The 15,754-nt window shown below is 46.1% G+C and overlaps 2 protein-coding genes and 1 long non-coding RNA gene across 6 annotated transcripts in view; 2 read left to right on the forward strand and 1 right to left on the reverse strand.

Moving 5' to 3' along the window:
- Positions 1-558, reverse strand: part of LHPP (phospholysine phosphohistidine inorganic pyrophosphate phosphatase) — a 104,818-nt gene extending 104,260 nt beyond the window's left edge. For all 3 annotated transcript variants that reach the window (XR_014526900.1, XM_083506235.1, XM_083506234.1), the window contains exon 1: positions 346-558. Coding sequence is in view for 2 of the 3 variants with exons in the window: in XM_083506235.1 (XP_083362361.1) it covers positions 346-518 (173 nt within the window). In the remaining variant the exon portion in view is untranslated. The remainder of the gene's footprint in view (positions 1-345) is intronic.
- A 2,613-nt stretch (positions 559-3,171) lies between these two features.
- Positions 3,172-6,238, forward strand: LOC310706915. Its single transcript, XR_014526243.1, has 2 exons — positions 3,172-3,301; positions 5,783-6,238. It is a non-coding gene; the product is annotated as an uncharacterized lncRNA (long non-coding RNA).
- A 3,632-nt stretch (positions 6,239-9,870) lies between these two features.
- Positions 9,871-14,463, forward strand: NKX1-2 (NK1 homeobox 2). 2 transcript variants are annotated; one of them, XM_083506238.1, is made up of 2 exons: positions 9,871-10,255; positions 13,102-14,463. In XM_083506238.1, exons 1-2 carry the CDS (start codon positions 10,030-10,032, stop codon positions 13,698-13,700), a joined length of 825 nt encoding a protein of 274 aa, XP_083362364.1. In that variant the 5' UTR covers positions 9,871-10,029; the 3' UTR covers positions 13,701-14,463. The 2 variants fall into 2 exon arrangements, 1 of the variants encoding a protein (XP_083362364.1); XR_014526901.1 differs by lacking the exon at positions 9,871-10,255 and adding an exon at positions 11,334-11,508 and having other exon boundaries at positions 13,102-13,197.
- The last annotated feature ends 1,291 nt before the right edge of the window (positions 14,464-15,754 follow it).

Here is a 15,754-nt window from a genome sequence, read left to right on the forward strand (position 1 = left end):
GGAGCCGCTACCTACGTTCCTAAACCAACCAGGGCTGGCAGCCCTGTTCTACAACCGCGCCGAAGGAATCTCGCCTTTTATTTCCCCCCTGGCATTTTTTCCCTTTCAAGTGCGAAAGGCAAAGTGCAAAGACGTTCCCTATCTGAACCCCTTTTCTCGCTGAGAAAAAGCACGACTGCAGTGCGCTCCTCCTCCTCCTCGGAGCTCCCACAAGGGCTCTGACATTATACTGTAAATGGTTGTACGCTGTACGAGGAGGACAGGTCTCCTGGGCTCTCCAGAGGGAAGGAGTTCTGTGAAGGACAAGAAACTTGCAGCCTAGGGGCTCCGCGGGTCCCCACTTACTTTTTCACTGCTTCTATAGATCCGGGAATGGGGACTCCGCCTCCTTCGCCTCCACTGTCATAAAGCACCCCGCTGATGTCTAGCACCAGCCCCTCCACGCCCGCAAGGTGCTTCCCCCACTCCGCCATCGCCCAGAGCAGCCCGTGCAGCCTGCCCACAACCAGCGCGCACATTCTCCGCCGCCGCCTCCCAAACCCTTCCTGCCCGCCGAGGCGTCTGGGAAATGTAGTCGCCCGCCGACGCGGAGGCTGCGAACGGCGCCTCAGGGCCTGCAAGCAGTTGTTGGAGGAGTGAGCGCCGCCGACTTGCTTCCGAGTAGACGGGCGTTGATCGGCGCTGCCTGGGACATGGGGGGCGGGGCGGCGGCTGGGCGTAGAATCACAGAATTCCAGAGTTGGAAAAGTTGCCACCTGTCCTGTATAATACAGGATCGACTCGCATTTCAATGTAAAATGCTTTGCCCTGTATTTCAGGGCTTGTCTGTGTCAGGTTAGGGATCCTCTCCAAATGCGTGTGTGTGAAAGGTCATGTACTTGGTAGCAAAGCACAGGGAGATTTACAAATTTATGTGTATGGGGCATGTGTGCGTGACAACAAATTCCAGAGAGGCGATCCTGTTAGGTTGCAATAGATTGTAAATGGGTTGCTTTGGAGTCGCTTCAGCACCAGGTGAAAAATACTTTGACACCCCCCCAGCCCCGCCCTGTATTTTTGCCAGAACAAGGATGGCAACCCCACCAGAGGATCATCCAGGGCTGTCCAACTTCCAAGAAACTGCAATCTAATCCCACTATATAAAAAAACAAAACTGGCAGTGATCTACCCATTGGATTGACCAAAGTTGTTGAGCTTTTTGGGGGTGGGGCTCAGGAGCCGTGATCAACCAGGATCGATTCCAGTACAACCCTCTGCAATACAGGAATATGCAGCTGTCTCTTACAAGGATCGAACCTGCAACCTGCACCATGCTCTAACCCACTTAGCTAATTGGTGGGCTCATAAGTAGACTTAGTGCTGGTGACAGGTTGTGGAGATTTCTTTGCTGTGGACACTGCTGCAGGGAGGTCAAACCAATCCCATGGGGACCCTAGCGAGCGAGAGCGAGCAGGAATGCCAGTGTAGTGCAGTGGTTATAGTGTCAGACCTGAGAGAACAGGGTTCACATCCCTCCTTAGCCACAAAGCTCACTGGGCAGTCACAACCTCTCAGCCGAACCTACCCCACAGGGTGGTTGTGGGGATTAAATGACCATATATGGCACTTTGAGCTCCTTGGAGAAAAAGGTGGGATAGAATGCAGTAAATAAATGCATGTGGTCTTACGCAGTTTGATGAAGTTAGGAGGTACACACACACACACACTAATTCCCATCATCCCTGACCATTGTTCATGCTGCCTACAGCTGATGGGAGTTGGCATCCAAGAATATCTGGAGGGCTGCAGCTTCTCCATCTCTGCCTTATGAGATAGAGAGGATGAGAAGAGATGAAAAGGCAGGAACAATTATGGGAAGTGTGGCTGTGGAGAATGATCCAAGAACAGGAACACAGCGAGGCTCACAGACCAGCACCACAATTTCAGGATTAACTACGGGCTCATCTCTCTGTTAGGGTATACTCCTTTCTCCGTGAAATCTCATCCTTATCTCTTCCCCTCGTCACATCTTAACCTTTGTGCCTATGTACTGCCTCTTTTGAAACTGCTAGCTGATCCATTCTGATATCAAGTGTGGCCGGGTGCTTTCAAAGCCCCTCCGGCTGCCATTGACTTAACTTCTCTGATGTTTCAGATGGGCCAGTCCAATGCACACTTTCAGGTGCCATAAAAGGGCCATCAGATCTAAATGCCAGATTTTATTAGCAACTTTTGTTAAATCACACCTCTTCATCTTTCTTCTTAGCTGATGGGCTTTCTAATAACACATGTTGATGCAGATTGGTTGAGTAGTCTTGGGGACTTTTGATAGAAATAGAGTAACACTTATAATAGAACTATACAGTTGGAAGGGGTCTTGGAAATCACCCAGTGCAGAGTTCTTCAACCTTGATTGCCCAGATGTTGTTGGACTTTAACTCCCATTAGCCCTAGCCAGCTTAGTCAGTGGCAATGGAAATTTTAGTGCAGCAACATCTGGAGATCCAAAAGGCTGTTCTTTTTTCTTTTCTTTTTAAAATATTTGTTATTAGGAATTTCAACAAGACATTTTATCAAAAAACATATCAGCCTTAATTCCCCCTATTTTTCACCCTCCCCCTCCCCATAAAGTAACCCCCCTCCCCTGACTTCCCTCAGCTCCTCTCTCTGGTTTATCAACAAATGTTATTCTCTGTATCTTACAAAATTGTATAGATCCTTAATTTATCTGACTAGCTTTTGTCAATAAAAAGTTTGTGATTGTTTATTCAAAACCTGCCAAGGAGTCCAGTTCACTTTGTTGTTTCTTTAAGTACTTTGTAAAAGGTTCCCATTCATCTTTAAAGTCACAGTTATCCTTGTCCCGTAGTTTGTGTGTCAATTTTGCCAGTTCTGCGTAGTCCATCAGTTTCTCTTGCCATAATTCTTTAGTCGGGATTTCCTCGTTCTTCCATCCTTGTGCTATTAAGACTCTTGCCGCCGTTGTTGCATACATGAATATATTTTCCACTTTCCTTGGCAGGTCTTTTCCTACAATTCCTAACAAAAATGCTTCAGGTTTTTTAACAAATGTTAGACGGAACATTTTCTTCAGCTCATTGTATATCATTTCCCAAAACTTTTTAATTTCATTACAATCCCACCACATATGATAAAAAGTCCCTTCCTTTTCTTTACACTTCCAACACAAAAGGCTGTTCTAATCCAGCCAAGATCTGCAGTACAGGATGCAAGTACAACATCCTTGAGAGATGGCTATCCAAATACCTCCAGCGAAGAAAATCCTCTACCACCCCCTCTGCTGTCAAACAGCTCTTTTAAGGTAGCTTCTCCTAATGTTTAGCTGATGCTATCTGGCTCTCAGCTATACTGATGGAGCATTGGGATTGGAAACCAACTTATACTGAGTCAGACCATTGGCTCATCTAGCTCAGTCAGTGTTTTCTACACTGACAAGTAGTGACTCAGGCAAGAGTTTCTTAGCCCTAGCTGGAGATGCTGGGGACTCAGCCTAGCACCTTTTGAATGCAAAGCATGCACTCTACTTGTGATAAATGGCCCACAATAGCAACAAAAACTAACATTTTATTTTAGCTGATTCATGTGCAGTCAAGGCCATAGACTATAAACACTCATTTCACCAGAGTTCTTAGGTTTGTGCCCAAATAGTTTTAACTGAAAATAATATACAGTATATAAGTAACTTAAAACTTATGCAACATTGAGCCAGAATTGACCAAAAGGTCATATAATCTGACGTGGCTTCAAAATTGGACCATCTGAAAGACGAAAACACATCAACTAGGTGCGGCAGCCCAATCCTATGCATATTAGTTCTGAAATAAGTTCCACTGTGTTCAATAGAGGGAGGGTTACTGCCAAAGTGAGCATGTGAGCTCTGGTCTTAATTGGGTTGTAGGTTAGCCACTCTCAGTTTATAAAGCACCAGACTGCCACCTTATACAAATACCTTAAAACCTCATTAGTTTGTTGTGGAAAGAAGTGGCCCGTTCCATGGTGTTTTATGACTATATGAGAGATTTTATCAAGTATGTTCAAACTTAGGCAATGTTGTGTGGGTTTTTTTTTTTTTTACTCTCTTGATAAAGTGCAGATGCTTTTTATTGTTAACACAATCACTGGCTTGCCACAATTCAAGAATATATAAGAAACAGAGTTGGAATTATAGTCTACTTTATTTCAAGAAAAGCCAAGGAGTCTTGGAACCATTGATTTGCCTCACTGCTACGAGTCGCTTCTTCTTAAAGATAATATCTAAACTGTAAAATTCATTATATAGACCCAGAAATGGATCAGGTTATTTAAAACAACACCGCTAATGGTACAATATCTCAGCTGTCCACACTGATAGGGAACATTGTCTTGGATAGTGTTATCAGTCCTGGACACCCGCTATGAATATTGATCCGAAGCTTGTAACAGCCATCACTTGCCGTCAGGACAGGTCAGGGTTGAAACCCACCTAGCATCAAAGCAATTTAAAGACAGCACTCAGATGGAATTTTAATGTCTGCCTGTGCTGAAAAACAAACCAAAGCCAGGCAGACTGTGTGTGCATGTGCGTTGGTGAACTGACAATATTTAAAGAAGCCCTTTAGCCCTAAAATTGATACTTTTAAGTTACTCTATTTGTTTCATGACTTAAAACCCAGTCAGCTAGAACAATGATTACAGTAAATTCACAATAATATATTCCACTTTGGCCTATATATCAACTGACATGCTTTTTGTCTTTCAACATAAACACAGGTTTGTTTGGTTGGGGGCTATTTTGAAAGAAAAAAGAATCCAAACAACTGGGATATATTTGATTTTCAAATAGGCTCAGTAGCACACACTCATAAATAACAAGTCTGAATTGTATGAGAACATTATGAAATCAAAAGACAAATCAAATGAGCTTTATTTCCAGAGCAATTGGTTGCACCACAAAGTCCAAAGCTGTACTGAACTGTAAAAATAATGTTGTGCTGTTACATTATTTTAATGTATCTGTTTATATGATTAACCCTTTCAATAATTACACTCATTCTGAAATGTTTTGTGAAATGTTCACCAAATATGACCCAGAGCCTTATACTGTTACTTACTTCCCATATACACCTATAGATGCGCATGTACATATACAATATCAATATATAAATAACTTAAATTTCAACCACAGTAAAAGCACACCTACATGAATCTCTAACAGTAATTCATTTCAATGGGACCAATTGCCATGTAAGCTGCTTCTCAACATGAGTAATGGTGGCAGAATCTACCCCAGGGAGAAGACTAATATGTACTGCCAGATAAATAATGGTTTGTAAGATTATCCCCACAGACAATATTTATGTCACTGCCTGGAATCTTTTACCAGTGGATCACATTCTTTTTGCCTATTTTTCACCCTGGCCAAGAAACAGAGATGTGTCTTTATTTAACTGTGTATGTCTTCTTTATTCACCTATTTTCTTTCTCTTCAGTTATTTTCCTTTATTTCTTATTTACACCTCATATCTTCTCCTGTATTTCCAGTTTTTACTCTACCGGTAGGCAATTTCATGATATAATTATGATCATTATTTGGTAGTCCAGGTTTAAGGTAGCTTTCAAATATGTTGGCATTATTTATATTGAGCACATGACATATTTGAACTTCCTTGTGGTATAGAGTTTTCTTTCCCTTGTTTATGATGGTGCTGCCACGAATGCCTCACAAAGCAAAATTGACAGATGGCTCTACTTTTCAAACATGAATTATGTCTTAGAGCAGAGCTAACTGTTCGATCCTATGCAGACTCCTTTGAGGCTCTGCCACCATTCCCTCCTCCCCACAAATGTGCTGTGGAACCAGTTGCATTTTGGAGAAAGGTGCAAGGGGGGGAGGAAACAGTCACAAGGATGTGGAGAGTGGTCCCCACCTGACAGGAGAGGAGATGCTCAAAGTGTGACCATCAGACATGTCTTAAAGTCATCTGAGTTGGTGGCTGACACAACAAACTCCAGTTGTATCAACTGAAGACAAGGCTATGAAGAACTCAGTGGACAACAGGTTCCACAGCTGCCTGCCTGTTTCATGTGTAAAGCCTTGCCTCAATTCCACTTTGCAGAAGGTGCAACTTGAAGTTACAGTGAGCCATCGTTGATGGGAAATTATTTCCACCACTGGAGGAAGCCTTTTGCATGTTTGTTTCGAATTGTATTTGCCTTTCATCTGTAATCAATAAAATTGAGTTTTCCCTTTTGTGCTCCAGATTTTTGTTCTGGATTAACATGGTTTGTACAACCCTGGAAAAGCCTTAAACTTACTCATGTCAGTGACTACTCAATTGCACTTACTAGCCTTAACCTCAAAACTTACTCTCTAAAGCTTGTTAGCCTTAACATCAATTAATTATTCCCAGGAAAGTGTGCATGGAGGGTTACACCCTCCCCTCCCAATAGAAATATATAGAAATATTTAAACCAGTCAATTGTCAAATGACAGCAACAAGGCACCCACTTCTGGGTTCCTACAACACAGACCTCCAATCATTCCTTTTCTTTTGAGTACTCCACATTTCCAAGCTGCCCAGTGTAGTTTAGTGCTTTCTGAATGAAGATCAGTTATTGAAATCTTGTGATTATGGTTTACAGGAGGAGATTTAATAGGTATGGGTACTGCAGAATATCAACCATACATGGTGGAATAGGAATGTTCATTGTAATGTTATTCTAATCAGAGGATCCCAGTTAACACAATTCTTCTATTGGAGGTTGTTTTTAGAACACAATGGCTTGGGCTTGTTTTAATACAGTGGTTTTCAACCAGTGTGCTGTGGCTCATTGGGGTACCTTGAATGATGGCCAGATGTGCGGCGGGCAACACTGGCCTCTGTCCCTCTTTCCTTCCCTCCCATCTCTGGTGCCCTCTCGCATCTCTGCCTCCCAAAGACTTCTGTGGGTGTTTGTTTCAGCTACAAGCTCTCCGGGTGAATGGTGCCTCTGGGGCTGGCCAGGGGGTGCTTCCCAGGCCCCAGTGGGGCAGTGGGAGGAGGCACCTCTCTTTGGGGCTCAGAGACCAGGGGCAGCAGGGGCAGCTGCCCAGGAAAGTCCCAATGAGAGGGGAGAAGAGAGGAGGCAGAGGGAACACCCCACAAGGGAGGGTGTTCAAAAAAGCATGAGAGGCTGCCAGCTCTGCAGGCAAGGGGTGACATAACTGGGCTCCTGAGCCCCACAGGGGTGCCGCCGAAAGAATGTAGTTGGTCAATGGAGCAATGGACCCAAAAAGGTTGAAAAACTCTGTTTTAATAGATGACTATTTGCATGCGCTAAAAGTAGCAAAGATGAAAGATGGTTTGCAAAGCTTAGTATCGCAGAGGATATCTTGGATAAATGCTGTGGCAGTAGAGGAAATAACAGGTTTTGAATGTGAAATACTAAAGGAACATTCTCATTTAAAAGGCTGATTCAAAACACACACTGGGGATAGGAGGACTAAAACTGTAATTGGCTGATTTTCTTCTCCCTGACCTACCCTATACTAGCTAACAATATTATTGGCTAACCTATTACTCCTTAGTAAAATAGTGGTGTGGGGAGGAGGGGTCATTAGTGTCTCAGTGCTATTTCCAGGTGGAATTGATAGATTTTGAAAACTTTCTAATTTACCCTTTTAAAAATGGTGGGACATTGGTTCACATTATAAATTGCATTGAGAAGAAGGCGGGTATTAGGGTATGTTCTCGAACTGCTCCTGCAGATTACTGGAGTGCTTTGAATTTTCTTGCTTACTTTTAAGATCTGGCAGCCCACTTTGCTTTTTAAACTAGAATGTGCATTTGTAATTACTTTATTTTGCTACTGGGATTTCTTTCAAAATGGGTTCTCTTTTCTATTGCAAATTGGTTTGCAAACAAGGGGCGGGCTTGTAGGTAACGTGGGGGACAGGACGCCATCTTCCATGTGAATTCTCATTACCAATAAAAGAGAAATAATATATGTTTCTGATTTGTATGCATAGACGAATAGGGTGGGTCCTAAACAACTCGGGTGCAAAGGGGCAAGTCTTCAACATACAGCAAAAGTGAATAATTAAGATGTTAGATGCACGTCTCTGGAGATAAAATATCACAGTTTAGGAGCTGTCATAGAGAAAGCTGATAGGATGCAAGTACCCTACTGCACAATGTTTATTTGTTGAGAGAAGGGAGTCTGTTCCACATTAGCAATCCAGAAGCTGGTTAGATGCTATTCCAGTGGGAACCAATATAGTTTAGAGTAGTGCTTTGCCACTAGATGTTCTCCAGGCAGCTGTTGTGGCCCACACCATGGGCATAGCCAGGCTTTATGTTAGGGGGCAGAACCTAAGTTAGTTAAGTATTTTGTATTGATTAACTTGATTGGGGGAGACTGCTGCCCCCTGCCCCCCCCCTTGGCTACACCCATAGCCCACACCACTCATCACTCACCAGTCATGCCGGGTTGGTGAAGGCTGCTTTAGAAGAAAGTAAGTTGCTCAAGTTCCCAGGAAAGCAGGTTCCATTTCAAAGCTGCTCACTGGGTGGTACCAGACAGGCCATTCTCAGAGCCTTTGTTTTCCATCTGCAAAACAGAAATAACAATGTTCACAGTGCCAAGTACTGCAAGACTAAAGCTGATATAGATTGTAAAGCACTTGTGAAATGAAAGTGGTAGAATAATTCCAGATTATAATTTGGATGAATAGCACCTGGTTTTGTGAATGTGCTCATCATCTGAATTTTCTGCAATTTCATGGAAATGTTTCTAACTTCTTAATCTCTGAATGTTCAAAATTTTGCTTTGTTCTTTTTTAAAAAAACACAAAACAAAACATTTTAACCTTTTTAAATAAAGTTGTGCAGGTTTGAAGGTGACTTACGGGGCAATCCTATACACATCTACTCAGAAGTTAGTCCCACCACATTTAAGAGGGCTCCCGGGTGTGTGACCTTACTCTCAAGCGACGGTACACAGGCTACCTATAAAAAAAGATAGTGGTACCTCAGGTTACATATGCTTCAGGTTACAGACTCTGCTAACCCAGAAATAGTGCTTCAGGTTAAGAACTTTGCTTCAGGATGAGAACAGAAATTGTGCTCCAGCGGTGCAGCAACAGCAGGAGGCCCCATTAGCTAAAGTGGTGCTTCAGGTTAAAAACAGTTTCAGGTTAAGAACAGACCTCCGAAACGAATTAAGTACTTAACCCGAGGTACCACTGTAGTATACTGTATTTGTGACTTCTATTCCCTTGCAACTGTGTTTTCCAGTTGCCCACAGTACACTGGGAGAGTTAGACCTTACAGTAGGCCTTGGATGTCCTTCCTTTTAGAGATTTAAGATTCTGTATTGCCTGGGCATTCTTATAAAGGCACAGAATTCCAGAGACTGTAGGTTACAAAGGAATGGCAGCTCTTTCTCTTCCCGAATGAATGCCCCACAACAACAAAGCCTCCTGTGATCCCCTCGGAGGCTTCTGTTGCGATCTACCTCCAGGGGAAAGAAGTGAGCATCTCCCTTCTTACCCTAGTGACTCATTTATTATAGCAAACACGTTTCACTGTCACTTCATACCCTATAGGAGGGGAGGGAGCGGAAAGGCTGCAATCTCATCGATTAAAATACCATTTCCAAGGCTTGTCCTCTTCTCCACGTGTTTGGGAGGGCAGCAGTTTTATGCTTTTTTTAAAAACCCCAACAACCACAGAATAATAAAGGAAGCAGAAGGAAAGTGACAGTAGTAGGTGGATTGCAAGCCCCTTCCTTCCAATCGCAGCCTCCTTCGCTTGTTCATCTTGGATCCTCCTCTTTCTCCTCTCCCTCATTTCCCCCCACCCACCCCGGAGATCCCCCTTCTCTCCAGACAAACCTCTCCGAAGTCCGCGCTGGGTGCATCCGAGAGACCCTCTTGCCTCTTATGGACAGCCTCCCCCCGGGCTCAAGCCGCGCGTCTGCCGAGGGAAAGCGGGGCTGGCTTTTCACCTGGCCGTGCATTTGCTGCCAGGCTTGGGCCGTCGCAGATCTACCTGGGACTCGGAGCGGGGAATGCTGGACTGTCCGGAGAGTGGGGCCAAAGGAGCCCCCATCCACACGAAGATCTCCTTCTCCATCCTGGACATCCTGGATCCTCAGAAATTTACCAGGAAGAGCAACCCAGCAGCAGGGAGAAGGGAGAGCATCCCCCACGCGGGGCAGCGGGAGAAAAGTTTGGGAAGAGTTGACGTGGAAAGGCACCCGAGCAGCAGAAGGAATAAACTAGAGGCATATCATGGTAGGCGGCGCGTTCTGCTTTTATCTGATCCGCGCGGTTTGGCTGGGGTTCAGGAAAACTTCCGAGCTGGCTCATTTCTGGAAAGCAGCAAACGATGCTTCCAGGTGTCTTTCTTAGCATAACTTCCAGAGGGGGTAGTGGGGGGGGGGAGAGAGAAAAAGGCTTGTGTGGCCCATTAAAAGTTTTAATACATTATTGCGGACTAGTGTTTTACTGCGATTCACCATCCCATGCATATAGCCCTATAGAGCTGTGGCTATTGAACCGCAGGGGAGCGTGTGAGACTCCCAGGGTTGCTGCTGTGCTTCTTGATGGGACACCAAGCGTGGGAATGATGCGCAGCAACGGTTAACTTTTTTAGTTTGTGGGTCGAAGCGGGGCTTGGCTTGAATTCAGTTTCACAGAGCGTACTAGGGTTGGAAGGGACCCCAAGGGTCATCTAGTCCAACCCCAGTTTGTTGGCTGAGAGCGCAGAAAGGCGGCTTTTCCTTGGTAAAACTTTAACCCCCGGGGGCGGAGGCTGCTTAACATAACTTTAAAACAAACTCTTAACCCAATACTGGGGTGGTGCGACGCGGGAGCAGCGGCCTCCGTCTGCCCTTAAGAGGTGCAGGCAAGGCGGAAATTCAACCGGTGAAGCTCCTGCAGTGATGGCAAGCTGAATCTCCGCCCCCCACCTGCACCTGTTAAAGACACAGGACTTGCCATGAATTAAAATACCGATAATGTTGTGGATGATGGATGACGAATCCCCAGGGTCTGGTGAAGGAAGTCACCTTTTGCTTTTCATTTCTGTGTACGTGTGAATCCTCCTCGCATTCAAGACAGGGTCCGCGGCGGAGCTAAACGCCTGGATTGGGCTATTATTACGGACGAGGTGCATCCTCACTCCCCTCTCTCGCTTCCTCTCGGGGCCGCGGAAGGTCGCAGCTTTCCAGGCCCCTCGGCCCGGCTGCGTTTCCCCTTTAAGAAGCGGCGGAAGGGGACACGGCGAGCGCAGCGCGGTCCCCCAGGCGGAGTCCCGGAGGAGTCCGCCGCGCCCCCAGCCGGGTCTGCGCGGGAAGCTGCAGCCCGGCGCGATTGTTTTCGGCTCAGCCTGGCCGGATGGCAGCCTGATTGGCAGAGGGACGCGCCGGGCGAAGGACAAGCGAGATAATTGTTCCTGTGGCCTCCCCCACCAGAGGATGCCTTCGCTCCCCCTTGATCGATATCCTATTACCGACTCCCGCGTATCTCCTTCCCACAGCTTGCCGGTACCAACTTCAAACCCCTTCCCCCCCGTCTGATCCTAATATTGTTCGATTAAAACTTACCTTTAATAGATGACATCTATCGATCCGCCCCTTCACAAATCTGAAACTCTATTAGTGCGGCCGGGGAAAAAGAAGATGGAAAAGAACGGGAAGGAGGGCGGGGTGGGGGGTGGCGAGAAGGTGGAGGATTTACTTCTCTTTTTTTAAAAAACCAAAACCCAAAAAAGTTTTCTTAACTTTCTCCCCCTTCTTAAAAATATCTGTATCTCCTGCCATAATTAGTTCCCCAGTTCTGAGATGATAATTCTGGTGGAAGGGGCTGCCTAAGAAATGACAAGTTTGGATGGGGCAAGCAGACACGAGTCATTCATTCATGACTCAGGCTATGTACAATCTTGCGTGTTGTCTTATCGGCCCGTCCATTTATTTATTTATTGCATTTATATGCCAGCTCGAGGTACATAGTTCTTCCTCCTCCTGATTTAATCCCCACAACAACCCTGTGAGGTAGGTTAGATTGAGTCAGTGACTGGCCCACGTAGACCCAGTGAGCTTCATTGCTGAACCTGGTCCCCCGTAGTTCCTTAAGCGTTGCGCTGCACTGGCGCCCATCAAAGCTCTTGTCTTGTTGGGCAGAAGCCCCCTTAGGTACACACCAAAAAGTTGTTTCCCTCACCCTCATATTAAAACACATTCCCACGGCAGGTGGTGGACTCTCCTTCCTTGGAGGTTTTAAAAGCAGAAGTTGGATGGCCATCTGTCATGATGCTTTAGTTGAGACTCCACTATCGCAGGGGGTTGGGCTAGCCTATAGGACCCCCGGAGTCCCTTCCAACACTATGATTCTATGAAACACCTTTATTGAAACTGGAAGTACCTGGGCTCAGGCATGCCTGGAACTGGAATCAAGGTCCCTGCAGAGGAGGCATCAGAAGCCGGACGGGTAGATACCGAGAGGACAAAATGAATCTCTGCTGGGGGAAGGGGACGGACGTGTTTAGATCCCTGAAAGAAAAACAAGTTCATTTTAACGCTCACATCGTAAACATGCTTTCTCTGAAGTCCGACTGATTTCGAGGGGGTTAACTTCCAGGAAAGCATGTTTGGAACCCAGATCCTCTTTTACTTGTCCATTTCTGGTTCAGTTATTGACTTGAATGTGGAAAGTTAACTTTCTTTCAAGGGTCCAGCAACGGGGATGCGCCCTATTTGGCAATTTCCCCCTGTACGTCCCGATGTGAACACTGGCAACTTCTAGGGGGGAAGGCACTCTGCGTATACTCAACCGCACTGATTAAAAAGGCAGCGCTGCTCGTGACTGGCCTTTTCTGACTCTATGCGCACAATTTCTTTTTAAGTCGCCGCGCATGTTTCCAGGGCTAAGACCCTCCGAACCGTGTGTGTGTGTGTGTGTCCGCCAACGTGATGAATTTAGCGTCCGCTCCATCGGGCGGCTCATTAGGCCATGTGCGCAATTACGCGGAGACTGCGATGCGGATCCGGGCGGAGAGGACCCGCTTCCGGGCAGGGAAGCGGCCCTAAGGCGGGTCGGGAAAGCCCCTGGCCTCATTCTGTCTTTGTGTGTCTCCCCAGATGGCAGCAGCAGCGGAGAGAGCGAAGCGGCCGCCCTGGAGGCATCGGAGCACGAGGAGCCGGGCCCCGCGCCGCTCCCCTCGCCCGACTTCCCTCCCTCCTCGTCCTCGGACCTGGACGATCCCGGCTCGCCTCCGCCGCCGCCGTCGTCCAAGAGGCGCCGAGCAGAGCCCAGCTGCGCCAAGCCTCGCCGGGCCCGGACGGCCTTCACTTACGAGCAGCTGGTGGCTCTGGAGAACAAGTTCCGAGCCACGCGGTACCTGTCGGTGTGCGAGCGCCTCAACCTGGCCCTGTCGCTCAGCCTAACCGAGACGCAGGTTAAAATCTGGTTCCAGAACCGAAGGACCAAATGGAAGAAACAGAACTCCGGGGGCGACGGCGCGGCGCAGCCGGGGAACAGCGCATTGCCCCCCGGAGGAGATGGCAGCCCCAGTCCGCCAGGCCCCAGCAGCCTGGCCTACCAGACTTTCCCCTCGTACGCCTCGGCCAACGTCTTCTTCCCTGGGGCAGCTCCCCTTCCCCTGGCTGCAGGAGGGGGACCCTTTCCCTCCTTTTTTAGCCCCACGTACCTGGCCCCCTTTTATACCCCTCACCTATAAGAGGAACCTGTTCCCTGCAGGGTTTGCAGGTGTCCCCTGCGCGGGAGTGAAGAGCAAACCCTCTACCGAGCTGAAGCAAACCGAGGAAATCCAGTTTTGACACTCCATCTACTGAAATGTCCGTTTTCCTAAGTGTTATTTATGAGCATGTCCTCTAATATTCCACCCTGTGATCACCATTACCTAGTTATGGGTGCTTTCCTTTCTCCCCTCCCCCCCCTTTTTTAGTTTTGACTTTGTGGGAAAAGAGAAGGGGGCGAGAATACATCCCAATCCCAAACTTTTTTTTAAAAGCAAAACCAAAACTTCATCAGTTCCTTTAAATCTGCGAAAACCAGAGTGAGTTTCATTGCAAGAATATGGATTTATTTCAGAAATAAAGAGGGCAGCTATACAGTATTTGATATGTATAGGGCTATTCCTTTTGATTCTTCTATAGAGAATGAAAGAAGACACAAATGTGGATTTAACAGGCTGGAAGGACATCAAAGGTTCCCCCACTGTAATGTTCTCCTCCTCCCTCTAGTTTCTGTCTGCTGCCCTGTGATGGACTGAGCCACTGTAATTCAGTTCCCACCCTTGTTCAATTGGCTAGATGCTGGACCAGTCCATAGTATGCATGCTAAGGTATGCATACTATAGCGTACCCATGCTGCATGATCCTGTCTGAACATTACATCCACTCCTAGGCAGAAATACAGGATGTGTGTAACAGTGGAATATGCAAAATGTAGATTGGGAATGAAGGCAGTATTTTAATAAAATGTGCACTGGACTACATACGATCTTGTACAGTATTTAAAAGCAAATGTTCCTGCTTGGTGGTAGGTCCAGAACCACCAGAGGGCGGTATAAACCTTATGTGGGGTTCAAGTAACTAGTGGGTTAATGTTAATCAGTGCAACCCAATGCATGTTTACAAGTCCAGTCCCACTGTCCAAGGGCCTGCACTCCCAGATAATTGTGCATAAGATTGAACATAAGTGTGCTGCAGTAGACTAGGACCTCAACCAAAGTAGAGATCCCATTCTAGTTTAATGATCTGAAAGGTTTTGCTCATGTACAAGAACAGGTATTGTGGGTTTTTTTGTTTGTTTTGGTTCTAAATATATACTACGTAAAAATAGCACCTCGTACGAAATTGACAGAAATAGCACCAAGTACACTATAAGATACTGTAGGCGTTTTACTACCTTTTGTGTAGAAAGAGAGCGACCACCACTACAATAAACACTGGCTGCAGATCGTTAACTAACTCACACCACCTTTTGCACTAGTGCCTTATTGCTACCATCCTGCTGACCAACCAAGGCAGGCAACAGTTACATTAAAGAATAGTAGGGCTGTATGTGTGCCGTATCCTGAAATTCAACATGTCTCTAACCCAGAAACCGCAGATTGCACTCACTTAGCATACAGGATAAGGCAGGCATCACAAGTGTGGCCCATAGGTACAATGGTGCTCAACAAATCCTCTGAGTCTCTCTCCCATTCAACGTCCCCTTGGTCATGAGGCGCTAAATTATGGTTGCCTTTTTATCCCTTGAAAATTACATAGAGCTGAAGGAGGAAGTGTTGCTCCTTGCCTGTTCCTCTTTCAGCTCTATGTACTTTTCAAGGCTTAGATTAATTCCACTGTAGGTGGCCAAAGCAGGTGGTGCTCACAGCACTTGCTGAAAAATGTGCCCACAGGCTCAAAAAGTTGGCGGCTCCTGGAATAAGGCAAGACGTAGATCTTGTAGAATGTAAGGACATCTCCTGTTTGACCCTATAACAAAGACAAAAGAAAGTTGATTTGGGTTTCTGGGAGAATATGCATTCAAGCCATTTCCCAATGAGGCTTATCTGCAGAATTTTGTCTTTAGGGTCCAACTTTTCCACTTCTGAAGATCATGCTCATCCTAGCCCTTTGTGGTACAATATTCAGTTCAAGTTTTTGCCCAGGAGGAGGATGGTTAAAAATACACCCATATATATATCTTACATTGTCTATATTCTTTTTAGGGTAATACAGTTTTTTTTTTTTGTTGGATGGACAATTCTCTTAGCCCCAT

The sequence above is a fragment of the Podarcis liolepis genome (genome assembly GCF_965112155.1).
Source record: "Podarcis liolepis genome assembly, chromosome: 5".
NCBI classification, from domain to species: domain Eukaryota; kingdom Metazoa; phylum Chordata; class Lepidosauria; order Squamata; family Lacertidae; genus Podarcis; species Podarcis liolepis.

Excerpts from the sequence above, each read along its gene's own strand:
- NKX1-2 (XM_083506238.1), top strand. The coding sequence starts at position 10,030 with ATGCTGGACTGTCCGGAGAGTGGGGCCAAAGGAGCCCCCATCCACACG. Across the intron at positions 10,256-13,101 it reads TAAACTAGAGGCATATCATG|ATGGCAGCAGCAGCGGAGAG; the intron begins GTAGGCGGCGCG and ends GTGTCTCCCCAG.